Here is a 14,048-nt window from a genome sequence, read left to right as displayed (position 1 = left end):
GTGTTTTTGTAGTGGTATGACCATGTGTTGTAATATGTGCTAATTACATGATTGCTGTAATTGTCATTCCAGTTGTGCAGTTTACTTTTTGGTGCCTAGCGGTACACTTGTCTTCTTTATAAAAGTATAAATCTAGAAGCAAGCTCTGTTTCTCAGTGAAACAGTTGATCATATTGGTGTGTTAGGATCTTCTATTAAGCATAAATTCAAGAATTTTCCTGTATACTTTTTGGGGTAAGTCTCTTTTAATCTATTACAAATATAGTCTCAATATTTAACTTAGAGCAGTGGTTCTCAACCAGGGGTCCGGGGCCCCTTGGCGGAGGGGAGGGCAAACAGGTTGCAGGGAGACTGCCAAGCAGGGGCAGCGTTAGACTTGCTGGGGCCCCGGGCAGAAAGCCAAAGCCCCACCGCATTGGACTGAAGCCCAGGTCCCTAAGCCCTGCCACCCGAGGCTGAGGCTGAAGCCGAAGCCTGAGCAACTTAGCTTCAAGGGAGGTCCTGTGGCATGGGGACCCGGGCACTTGTCCTGCTTGTTACCCCTTAATGCCATACCTGGGTTTTATAAGCAGAAAACCAGTTGTTGTGGCACAGGTGGGCCATGGAGTTTTTATAGCATGTTGTGGGGGCCACAGAAAGAAAAACGTTGACAACCCTTGACTTAGAGAATTTTCAGTGGTGCAAAAACACACAGAAGAGCTTAATTTCTGTGACCTCTAATTAGTGCCTTATTTTGATCCATCATTTGTGTACTCTCAAGCGCAGGGATGGGCAAACTTTTTGGCTTGGGGGCCAGAAATTGTATAGCGGGCCATGAATGCTCACAAAATTGGGGGTAGGAGTGGGAAGGGGTGTGGGCTCTGGAGTGGGGCCAGAAATTAGTTCAGGGTGCAGGAGGGGGCTCTGGGTTGGGGTGCAGGGGGTGAAGGCTCTGGAGTTGGGCTGGGGATGAAGGGTTTGGGGTGCAGAAGGGATCTTCAGGCTGGGACCGAGGGGTTTGGAGGGCGAGAGGGGGATCAGGGCTGGGGATGAAGGGGTTGTGGTGCAGGAGGGTACTCCAGGCTGGGACCAATGAGTTCGGAGGGTGGGAGGGGGATCATGAATGGAACAGGCTGTTGGGGCATGGGTGGGTGAGGGCTCTGGCTGGAAGCGTGGGCTCGGGCTGGGAATGAAGGGCTTGAGATACAAAAGGGGACTCTGGGCTAGGATCGAGGGGTTCAGAGGGCGGGAGGGGGATCAGTGCAAATTCCAGAAGTGAGCACATTCTACCTAGACTGTTCTGGCTTTGTCTGATTTTCCTGACAAACTATCATATTGTGGCTCAGAGAGGGAAAGCCAGTTTCTTACTGTAAGTAACTTGAGGCCTGGCCATTTAGGGCCTTGTAGCAACCGTGTGTGTGTATAAATGGATTGACCGTTGCTGCAGTGTGCAAACCGGAGATGCACTATGTCTTCAAAGGTCTTCCCTGCTCTGGACGTTATTAGCTACTTCGTGCTCTGTTGAGAGTTTCCAAGTTGCCTTGAAAGTTAATCCCAGGTAGCAGAGTAGTGTGGTTTAGCCTAAACACACGCAAATGTGGATGATGGTGGCATGATTAGCATTTGAGAAGGAACGAAAAACCTCTTGGACAGTTGAAGGTAAGGAAAGGGCAGGAAAATATCCTAATGTTAGAATATTAAGATATGGACAGTTAAAAAAAAATTGAATAGAATAATTCAGCAAAAGTTCATAACTTGCTATTTTTAATGAAAAAATTGAATAGGCATTTCTTAGATGGTGACTCCGTCAACATTTGAAACTCCATTTGAAGAAAGAGGAGTCATAAATGGAATATTTAACATTATTTCAGTGGGAATACTGGTCAACTGTATGAATTTGTAATTCTCAACCTTTTCCATGGAATTTATAACTGCTTTCTTTTGGATATATCAAAGAATCATTTGAACAAGTTCCTGCTGCCCTTCAAAGGAGGTGCAGGATCCTGCAGTACTTCCAGAGGAAGTGCTGTAGGCATGCATACACATATTTGAGAGTACCGCTGGCATCTGAAGAACTGGTTCCAAGTGAGTGAGGAAATGAAGTTCCACAAAAGATTCAAAATGGGATGGGAACCAGGGTGGATCGATTTAAATAAAAGTAATTTAAATAACTGATTTAAATCATGATTAAAATCAGTAACCAGGAAACCTGGATTTAAATTGTCAATTTTAGTCCTATTTTACATTTGTACTTTTTAGTTATAGCTCTTAAGAAAGATAATGATTGGTATAACTTGGTATTACCCTGTATCAATACACATTGATTAAATAAATTCGATATCTTAACACACATTCAGATTCTTAATTTTTATGGTTTTTATTGTTAGAAAATGGTGACTAGCACATTTCTTATTTACTGGATTTTTTTGTTTTTTACTCATGATTTGGGTCAGACTGCATTTGGATGGAAATTTTGAATTCAATTAAAATGCACAAAACAGTATTTTAAATTTGTTTGTATAAGCTAAATGAAACTACCTTTAAATGTGCTAGATATATAAGGGGAAAATCAAGTTTTTATTAAGACATGTTTTGCATATAAAACAACCTGATTTATTAAACAAAGGAAACATTCTCTAGTTAGTGAATTTAATGGACATGGTGACCATTCACACTTTAGACCTAGTAGATCTCATCCTCTTGCACGTAGTTTTGATTCATAGATTGGAGGACGAAAGCAAGTTTTCCTGCCTTTTCCCCGCCCCCTTCCTCCCCAACTCTGTTGATTTCTCAACTTTGAATGAGCTAGTCATTGTACTGAACTAGCTGAATGAACTGAACTGCAGTTAATGTTCTCCCTGCACCTACAGAAGAGAATACTTCTGTCAAAAGCTAGTTTAGCACTTCAACAGACTCTGATGCCAGATGGTTAGCCAGTGACTTCCACCAGTTCAATGGTTTGACTTTCTTCAAAATTCTTTAAAATTTCAAGTACCCAGCGAGTACTTGTACTGCTTGATAGTGTTTTTTATATTTACTTTAAATTATTGTAATAGATTATAAGGAGCTTAGGTCTTAACATAGGTTGTCAATTTCAGATTTAATTGTAAGTGGGTTTATTTTTAAAAAGAAAAATGTATTTAATGTAAATAAAATTTGATTTCTAAATAATTTTTTAAAATATTTTATCCAGCCTGATGGGAACAGCTTTGTGACACCTTTTCACCTCTCAGATTTGCACACAATTGCCAAAGGCTGGTCTCCCTCTCCCTAGGTTGAAAACTGATGTTATAAAATTTATTTTTCCACTCCTATTATGTTTGGTATTCTGTGGATGTGTTTTCTGACGCATTCTAAGAAACTGTCCTCAGTGTGGGTCTTGTAAAACCTTCTACCAGCAATTTCACTAAAGTATTTTCTTTACAAAGAAATCCTGTTTCATAGTAATATATTGTATTCATTTTGAAGATACTTCTTGTAAAACATAAAGACATTTCTAAAAAAAAATGGTTGATGCTGTTAGTTGGTACTTTGTTTTCCTTCTAAAGTCAGCATGGTATAAAAAATTCAGTGTGAAAAATGGATTTTAAAAGATAGATTGTACCTTGATGGTACCTTATTATTTAGTTAATGTATGCTTTCTTTGATACAGAAGGTGCAGTATATGCTATTTATTTCCTAGAAAATATTCAAAAATAATTGCTGACAAAAGCCACTTCACAGGTTGACACAAAGGGTTCATCTTGTAATCTGAATGTTAATATTCTAGATAGCTATGCAGAGCTACCTATTGATATAGTCTGAAGATTCATGTAGAGGCTAGTCAGGATTTTAGTTTGAAGGGAGGGGGAGGGGAGAGAAGGAGGGGAAACTACTGAGGTCTTTGAGTCCTACAAGCTTTACTAAAATGATATGCTCATGGAAGGTATGCACACACTATGTGTAATTTTTAAAATATAAGCTTTTGTGCAACAGTCATTTTGAATGTTGCCTTTTACATCAGGATTTTCTTTGAAGCAGTTGTACAGTCATCTTAGTTTTACTTTAAATAGAGACAATTACAATTGTGGAATTTTTTTTTAATAACCCATGGTTAGTTGCAGTGTGTTTTTTCTCAAGACCAAATTTGTGTCATGAAGATGAGTAGGCTAGAAACTAGGGGTCTGACTTTTCACTGCTTTGCTGTTTGTCTTGTCTTTTCAGCCTGTGCACAGTAGGTGTATACAGTTACCATACAAAGCAGTGGAGAGCCAGTCCTTTGATGTTACTGGACCAAAGCAGGACCTTCCTATCTCCAAAAAGATGATTACTCCACTTGCTGCATTTAAAGTAGGGAGAAAAACAAGTGACAAGTACATTTTTGAATTGCAATAGTCCTTCATATTTTCTCAGTACCCTCCAGAAGACATCATTTTTTCTTTATTAAAGAATAAATTGCGGAAATGAGATCTCTTAATGTATCCACATTACTTTTTTTTTTACGTTACACCTCTACCCGATATAATGTGACCCAATATAACACGAATTCGGATATAACGCGGTAAAGCAGCGCTCCAGGGGGGCGGGGCTGCGCTGCGCACTCCGGCGGATCAAAGCACGTTCAATATAACGCAGTTTCACCTATAATGCAGTAAGATTTTTTTGGCTCCCGAGGACAGCGTTATATCGGGGTAGAGGTGTATTTCAAAAATGTTGCTCTAATGAGTGTTGTGATGCCATGTCCTGAACCACCACAGTGTTGAATCTTCTTTCTGGATAATAATCCGATGACTCAGTTAATAAATTGGAGGACACTTTTCCTTAGATGGGCTGCTTGGTAAACTCCACATTGTGTTGCCAGCCTTGGAGTTGTTTTGAAACGTAATTAGGCTGCTAATGCGTGTTCTCAGGTTTTCTTCCCCCTGATGTTGTCGTCATTTGACTCCCTTCAGCTCTGAGGAATTTTGTGCAATCTGACATATATATTAGTAAAAAAGTTTGTGTAAAATCCCAAATGTCTTTACACAGATCTTTTTATGCTAAAAAGGGAATTTCCCCATGTTTGCATGTATTTTCTCTTTAGATGAATAAAGGTTTAGTCACAGGTACAATAAATGTATATTGTAGTTTTCTAAATCTATCCAAATCATCACAAAAGTCATATTCTTTGTGTATAGGGGTATGTGTTTATAGGTATATTCAAGTAAGCCTTTTTTGTGACCTTGGCAACTGGCTTGCATTCAAAATCTGAATAAGAATGCAAATAATCACTTCAAAATTATCAAAACCATAGTAAATGTTCAAATACTGGAATACTTTGTTACCATTTACTCACTTTACAATTAAATTATTATATAAAGTTGGTTAAATAACACAGTTACTGTATTAAGGCCCACTTTGTAAAGAGACTCATGACAGGGCAGCAGTGAAACACGCTAATAGATTACATGTTATAGCAATATATTGCCTTTTTATTGCATTTCCACAGGCAGCAGATTCATGTATAGTTATTCCTAGCTACATTATCTACAAGTTTTCTATCAAGAGATTCACTCTATTGAATCATTAATCCAGTATTTATCATTCTTATTGAAAATTCACTAGCGTTAGCACTGTATAAAATATTGATCTAAATTTACTGGTTTTGCTATACATTGAAAACATTTTAACTTAAAAAGCATAGTATTTCTTAGGACATTTGAAACTATTCATTGTGGATAATTAAAATTACAATATTTCTGTGTTGTGCAAGGAAATGTTTTTTCCTCCCCCCCCCCCCCCAGTGTGTTGAACATATAGTAGGTGACCAGTGCTATTCTGATTTTGAGTAACTGAATGTTCATACATCTGGTATTTGAAATTTTAATGTGTATTGCATTAGTTACTGAATATCAAGAATAAAATTTTTGCTCATACATAGAGTGTAAAATGAGGTCTTTTGTAGCAGCACGCGGCCTGTTTAGAATGATATAACAGACGCTGAATGTTCACATATCAAACAAAATGCCATCTTTCTGTAGAAAAGAGGTGTCAAAAAGTTTCTTTGTACCTTTAACGCATGTGATTATGTAGTACAAAATGCAGAGTTTGTAAAATTTCTTGAATATACAGGCAAAAAATGAATAATTCAAAACAACTCATAAGTTCTACATTCTATTGTATCTTTTATAACGCAGGCAGAAGATAGCATTGTGTTCCCAGTAGAGCTGAATTTGCACAAGTTACACCTCTGAAAATGCCAGATGGTCTATGGTCTACTTTTGAGAGCTGTCACATATGTAAAGATGTGAAAAAAGAAAGACAGCTCAATGAGAGCAGTGGATCATTAAAGGGAGAGTGAGGGTCCCTGGGTATCACTGTGTTTTAAGAAGCATTGTGTCATTTCCCATATTACTTTTTTTAAAGATATACACAACCTTTTTTTAAAAAAGGTAAAATATTTCTGTTTTAAACCAAATGATTGTGACTTAATCTTAGAACTGTCAAGTGCTTTTGTTCTTTATGCTAGAATGCAATCCTGTAGTTCCTAACTGGTTTCAAGTGTATTTTAACCATAAGATTCAAGTCTCCCTGGTGAAAAATTATCAATAAAGTTAAAATAAATTTAAATTGAGAACTAATACCTTTGGGGGTTTTATTCAGATTTGACCTACATATCATATGTGAATACTATAAAGCCAGTCAGCTAAAAAATGGTATGTTAATGTTAAAAGGCTGAAGTAAGAGAACTTTGGGAACAGAATTATTAAAAAAAAAAAAAACAAAAAACAACCCTTAGTATAAATAATAATAAAATAAAGCTAAAACAAATAACTGAGTATGGCTTAGTTACCTCAAGACTTCCCATTCACCCAGAAATTGACAGAAACAGACATAATTTTGAAGATTGGATAATTTGTCAAGTTATTGTATTGTAATAAAGCTCCAAACATGCACAAACAATTGTAAGCCACCACCACCAATTTAGCTGGCTTGGAAAAGGTCATAACTGTCAATTTTAGTAATTTTGTGTTTAGACTCACAGAATTCTTACCCTCTTCTCTTGTTTTCATCTATTGAGGAAGATTGTCCACTCCCTCAGCAACCTTAGGCTATTGGTGTGCTGCTGTAACACTTGGTACCATTGCATTCTAAGCAAAATACTTACCAGCAGAAATTTGAGTGGGCAAAGAAAGTTTAGTTTCCTCTGAGACCTGGAAAGGATCACTTCAATTTTCCTAATTATTTACATTAGAGATGGAAAAGAACTATTGGGACATAATGCTTCTAGTTAGAGCAACTAGAAATTGAGAAGTAGGAATTCTATTTCTTACTTTGCTAATAGTTTGCTGTGGGACCATGAGCAAGCCATTTAACATGTTTCCGTTTCCCCATTTTCAAAATGGAACTAATATAATTGGATAGTGGTTTGAGACCATTGGATGAACTTAGCCATATATGTGTACAATTTTACTATTATGTAGGTGAAATTTATGTAGATTGTTCCCTAAAGTATATTTGTAATTCCCTGTCTAAACTTGTTTCAGATGGGTTCTTTCCAAGTTTTCCTTTCCCCAAAAATTGTTTCTAGACCTTTTTTATGGTTATGAAGACAAGTTTTCAGTGTTAACAGAATGTATAACAAGACTCTCCAGAGTCTGTAGAGAAGACAGCCTAAGTGCTTGTGCTGTTGTTCCTAGATCTTCCAAGCTTCAAAACACAAATCAATTTCAGTATTTTTATTCCAAACCTGCAGGCAACAGTGAAATGGTCAGGAATGAGGCCCGTTTCAAGCTGCTGCACTTGACAAAACTATTAGAGGAAGAAGTAACCAATAAACAAAGGCAGGGTGATTGGTAGAATAATAGAGCCTTCTTTGCCTCCACCCCCACTCTCTCTCCATTGCTGCACCGACCAGGAAGCAGGCAACATGTAGAATAGTGAAGGCCTGCCAACTCGACCATCAGGCAGATTCTGGAAATGAGGGGGAAAAGAGAGAGAGAGAAGCTCCTTGTCTCTTATCTGGAGAAGAGCTCTGTGTAAGCTCAAAAGCTTCTCTCTCTCACGAGCAGAAGTTAGTCCAGAAAAAAGGTACTACTTCATCTTGTCTTTCTAATATTCTTGGACCAACATGGCTACAACACTGCATACCTTTTCCCTTACAGCTGTGTGGGTGATTGGGCTTCAGATGTATTAGATATACTAAATGAAGGCTGATACAAAATGGAGACCCCAAGTTGGGGACAAAACCTCGTGGCTCCTCTCCTGAATGAAAAGAGGACAGGGAGCTGATCTTCTCACCTGGCAGTGTCCCTGGAGCTCTCCACTGTGTGCGTGTGAACCTTTCACCCTCTGAATTTTTGGTCTGCTCAGTCTTAGTAGGGTTAGACTTCCAGGTAGTATTTTAGTGTCTGGTAAATTTTTTAAGTCGTGATCTAAAGGACCAAGAAAGGGGAAGTAGTTAAGTAATAGGAGCAATTCCACTGTTTTCTATCATTGAAGTTTTGATCTTGAGTCAGCATAGTGAGGCAGGCATGTGTCGGAGATAGGCAGAAACATTCTGAAAAATGAGAAATGTATTTGTAAAGAGAGGGGAGAAAATAAACCACTACCCCTCCCTTTTTTTTTTTTTTTTTTTTAATCGCCTTAGCAATGTTCAGTTAGCTATAGTAGCTTCATTTGGGATTACTATGGAGGAAAACATCTGGTTCAGGGGCACATTAAAATTATTCCCTGATTTCAATCTGTATGTTTTAGTGTAATCTAATTGCAATTAGATGAAATGTTAATAAGAAATCTGATAAACTGCTTTCAGTATTATAAATCTGCTGTTGTGATTCATTAAATGCAAAATGGCTGATTTGGTGCCTGAGTGAGATTTAATCTAGAAAAGACTGAGTCAGTGTCAGTATAGGGGAAGCACCTAGAAAACCTATACTGGATAAAAGGAATGTGTCCACTCTTTGTTACGCAAGATTGGAATTTAGAGGTGTTTTTAGATTCTGCAGTGCTCATGTATGTTCATTTGTGGCCTCGAGCTGATGCTTTGTACATGATCAAACTTCATTATGTCACTGTAACGTGACTTCACTCATTTTAAAACTCCATAGGTATCAATTTTTTAAGGTAATGTGACTAGTCCACACTAGGGACTAATATTTCTGTTTAAAAACACAAACATTTTTAAAATTAGGAGCATAAAAAGCATATTTAAAAATCCTAACTGCTCTTTTCCTTACATATAAACTTAAAAATCCTTGGCATAGATATTGTCTGCAAATATTTTCTGCTGCTTTGAGATATTGTATGTCAAGTTTTAGACCAGAGAGAATTTTTAATTGGTGATAGACATCCTATTAATAGGACTTTATAACAAGTATTTGAATAATCTTAACTGGAGTATTGTGAATTTGTGTTAGTATGTCCTAGACACAGTTTAGGCAACTGTTCTTTTGAAGGTTTAAATTTGTATCAGTTAGAACTTGAATTGATCCATTACAAACATTTTTTAAATTGTGACTTTGAATTGGGAGGATCTGATTTTTAGCATGGGTTGTTGGTTGCCAGACAGATCAGTTGGCATATTGCTTTTGAAAATGCTGCCCTTGTAAGTTGAACCAACGGCCCCACTCCCCAAAGCCTGTGCTTTAGTCCTTCCCAAGAAACATTGGCCTTCACGGGTTTCAGCTCAGAATTTTGCTGTCTGTCTGTCCTCCCTTTCCTTGTCATCTGGGATATTTCGACCAGCCTATCTGCCTTCCTCCTATTTCACGTCTGTACTATCATGCTTGTATACTCTTATTCATTCCCCTGCTCTCCTTCCTTTACTCTTCTATCTCATTTGCCCCATTATCTTCCCATATCCTTTTTACTGTTACCACATTCTAACTCCTTTTCTCTCCATTCTTGTATCTTCCCTTTTTTCAGCTTACTGTTCTCCCTCTCTTCCCATTTCTTTCCATCTGCCCAGGTCTTCTCTCCTTTCTTCTCTGTTCTTCCTGCTGTTTCCCTCTAATGCATGCGGAATTGTAAACTGTTCAGGGTAAGGACCATGTCTTATTCTTGACTTTGTAAGTGTCATATATATATGGCATTATATGAATGTTTAAATTGCACTCCATAATTTTTAGTCTAGAAATTTTTTTTTTTCATTAACTTACTTCTCCACTTTCTCTCTGGTCGCTGAATAAAGGCAATAAATAGCTATGTCCCCAGTCAGGTCTCAGTCTTTTCAGATACCAGTTGACAATTGTATTAACTCTTTCTCTTTTTTGTTTTAAGCACAACCTCAACGCTTGCCTCAGCCAAATACTTCAGCATTGGAAAAGAGCGAGGAAGAAACTGGCAAGATACAGAATGGTCATGCAGGTCTGAGTAATGGAAATGGAATTCACAACGGGGTCAAACATGTAGCTACAGATAACAGAAAATGTTCAGTTCCTGTTTCACAAAAAATGCACAGAAAAATTCAGTCCAGCTTGTCTGTCAACAGTGATAGCAGCAAGAAAAGTAAAATAAGCTTTGCATATTCTCAAAAACCAGGTTCTTCTCCTGAAGGTAAGATGAAATTCTTATTCTAAAAACAAACAAACAGAAACAAAAAAAATGCCACACCAAATCAAACACAGATTAACCAAAACCCATTTTCTCTCATAATTACACAATCAACTAAAAATAATTGAAGAGCATGGCTCATGCTCCAGAAGCAAATAGAAAAAATGATGATAAAACACAAGTTACTTCCTCAAAGGAAAATATTAAGTATTTGAAGGAAATTGAAGCAATAGTTGATTTCCTGCTTTCAAACATTTCTCTACCATGGCTGGATAATATTTTCAGACTGAATAGTTGCAGCTCTAAATTGGCAATGTCCTCACAAATACACCACAAATGGTGTACAAGCATTGGTTTGGGAGATTAGTAAACATTTAATTCCTGTAATGGCAGATTTTCCCAGGGCAAGATTTGTTGCTGAAAATGTGCTTTTAGCAGATTTCCTGAGTTCCTGTGTGATCGGAACATCAGAAGTTAAAATTAGACCAGTGTTTTATTTTGACTTACTTATATATCATGCATTACACTATATTTAGTCTGTAAATAATTCGCATGGAACAATTGCTTCTTACCCTCTCTTCCCTATGCACAGCTTAAATAAATAAAAGTAAATTTTTTCCTTATGTTTAGCTGTGTTTATTTTTCACTGCCCGCAATTACTCTAATGGCCCCAGAGTTCCTGAGCCCATTTTCAATTCACTGCCTTTCCATTAGTATTAATATACTCAGAAAGCTTTTCTGCCTGTTACAACAGGAGCTACGCTAGAAGCTCTCTTAGTTTTATTGATGTTGAAACAGGCTTTCATGCACTGTTGTGGGGAGGAAGGTGGAACAGGCTTAAGCAGTCTGCGAACACAGGTAAAAACACAGAATCGTAAGGGACAGGGATTGGGGGGTAATTTTGTTCAGAGACATGGAGACTCTCATTCTGGATGGGAGGAGAGGAGGCATAAGGAGGATTAAGGAGAAGAGCATCAGAAAATATGTACATATCAGGCCTAAACCAAAGCCTGTTACAGCTGTGGAATTATTCCCTTTGACTTCAGTGGCCTTTTCTTTTGAGTGAAAATGTGTAATTACTTCAGGGGTAGAGTCATTCATACTGGTACTGTGGGGCTCATTCTGGTTACAGTGAATTTATTTTCATATGATATTTTCAACTACCTGCTATTATTCTCTGGTTACCCTCTCATTCTTTTCAAATTTACTGCCAAATGCACCATCTTTTGCTTTGCTAGACCCCTCTACTGCTTTATTTCATTTTAAATCCACTTCACCTCCCTACCCAATATTTTCCTCATACTCACTCATGTTTCATATTGTCTTCTTATGTGGCTCATGTGGACTGAACATTGCTGAGTTTAGAAAATCTAGACTCTTAAAAGGATGTTTTAGTATTCCTAAAAACTGGTGCTCCTTCCTGTTGGTGGGTAGGGAAAAGTGTACAGTGTGAATTTGTAAGACTGTAACTGCTACTTAAGAAAATCATGTTATTGGCAAAAAATGAATCATGACTGGTATTCAGGGGAAAACTGACTGCTAAGAGAGGCAGGTAGAACTATAAATTCCAATTCAAGATTTAGTGTTAATTGTGGGACTAAAAGCCACAGTCGTATTGGCACGATAACAAGTACCCTTTATTGACAACCTCAGCAAAGATGGAATGAGGTTAGATTCTCTTATCCCTGGTGGTGGTAACCCTGAGTCAAGGTTGAGGGACATTCACAGTGCACATGAGGAAGTTTGCTCTACTTCTGCCTGTGCTGTATAATTCCAGAATTACTAATCTTTGAAAGTCAACACATTGATACAAGTGAAGAAACTGACTCACCACTTATAAACATAGAGGGTGTCAATTTTTTGTTGTTCGGTTTGACACCTCCAGGTTGCTTTTTTAGAGATGCTAAACACCTGAATCTCCACTTACCTAATTAAGATTGTGAATGCACTTATCCCCTCTGAAAACCAGGTTCAATGTGCCTCAAATTGGGCACTCAAATTAGTGGATATTTAACATGCAAAAAAATAAAAACTTGCATCCAGTTGTTCTTTTAACTGCCCATGTTTGCAGGAAGTCATTGGCATAGCTGAGAACATAACCAGGAAATCCTTTCTCTCAATTCTGTCTTCAACAGCTAATTGTAAATCTTCAAAATAAAATGGGCAGAAATATTACTTTTTTTTTTAATTTAACACTAAACAGCAGCAATTCAGCCCCTGAAATCTCTTTTGAAGCATTGTCTTGTAACAAGAATCCTATATGCAGACACAACTTCTCAGTAACTTAATTCTCTTTTCAAAATCAATTATAAAGCAAAATAAACCCTTCAGATGTGTTTTTTTTAAATTGAGTCCTATTTTCCCTCCAGTCATTGTGCTCCCATTTCCTGGCCCAAATGAAACTTCAGGGGATTCCCTGTAGATTTGCTGCTTTGAAGTTCAACATAGATCCTCAATACATTGTAAACACATAGAGCATGGAAAGTTTCAATAATGACACATACTGTGCTGTGTATGCTTAGAAATGACACTGTATAGTTAGGATTGGATTGTGCAGTTTGCCCAAAGGCCTGTGCAGAGGTGGCACAGAGCAACACTACCTGTGGGGCAGCGCCAGAAAGATTCTGCCTCAGCTGTGCACAGTCTGTCCCGGGGAAATCAGGAGTAAAGTAAGTCCTGTCAGCGCTTTTTTTCCCCTAAACACCCCAAGTCGACTGAACAGATCAAATAGAAGTGTCCTCCTGCTTGCCCCTTGCTTCCTCTATTGTTTACTCCCCAGAGGGCGCAAGGGGCAAGCAGGAGGACCCTTCTGTATGATTCATTCAGTGGACTTCGAGTATTCTTTTAAAAAAAAGGAAGGGGGCAGAGAGGGCTAACTTTACTCCTCTTAGTTGTAGGGATCTCCCAAATTACTTTGGGCTTAAACAAATGAGCTACGCCCTACCTGACAAGGCTTAAAATATAAAGTAATTGTTCATATGTGAAAACATGTATCTATATGATATATAAAAATTACTATGGAACTGTTAGCAGGTACTTACTGTTTTCATTGTTTTGAGTCATTCTGCTTGATACAGTTGTTGCTTCACTTCATGTCACCATTCATAAGTTGAGGTTGATTTCTTACTCAAGTCCCGTAAATTAAAAATAAAGTACGCTCCCTGTATAGTCATGTATAATACCGTCATGTATAATCTCTAGATACAGAATTATCCAACAGCTAAAATTAGACATGTTTAATTTGGTGCTTAATACTATGGTTTTTGGAGGTGGGAACATTTGTATTGGCTCTGTATAATATGATCTAAGACAGCTGCTGAAATTGTTGCTCAGGTTTACCTGTTTTCAGTTTGAGTGCAGCATAGCTTTATTGTGTTGTAATTAAACTGTATGGAGGTATCAGCTGGTGGATACACATCTGTGAAAAATGTTACTTTTCTCTTCCATAACGTGGTTTATTCTGCATTGTGGTCCTATAGTGGACACTTCTGTATCTGTGTTAAAAAATAGGATAAACCTGCTGGCAACTTTTTCAGCACTTGAGTAGTTTATTCTGC

The 14,048-nt window shown here is 37.7% G+C and overlaps 1 protein-coding gene across 4 annotated transcripts in view; it reads left to right on the top strand.

Moving 5' to 3' along the window:
• MDFIC (MyoD family inhibitor domain containing) overlaps window positions 1-14,048 on the top strand; it is a 98,742-nt gene that overhangs the window by 62,891 nt on the left and 21,803 nt on the right. For all 4 annotated transcript variants that reach the window (XM_032777459.2, XM_032777461.2, XM_032777462.2 and 1 more), the window contains exon 4: window positions 10,219-10,494. In XM_032777459.2, coding sequence (XP_032633350.1) covers window positions 10,219-10,494 — 276 coding nt within the window. The remainder of the gene's footprint in view (window positions 1-10,218; window positions 10,495-14,048) is intronic.

The sequence above is a fragment of the Chelonoidis abingdonii genome, chromosome 1 (genome assembly GCF_003597395.2).
Source record: "Chelonoidis abingdonii isolate Lonesome George chromosome 1, CheloAbing_2.0, whole genome shotgun sequence".
In the NCBI taxonomy this organism is placed as follows: Eukaryota; Metazoa; Chordata; order Testudines; family Testudinidae; genus Chelonoidis; species Chelonoidis abingdonii.
Note: the sequence above shows the minus strand (reverse complement) of the source record. Positions and strands in the feature narration are given on the sequence as shown.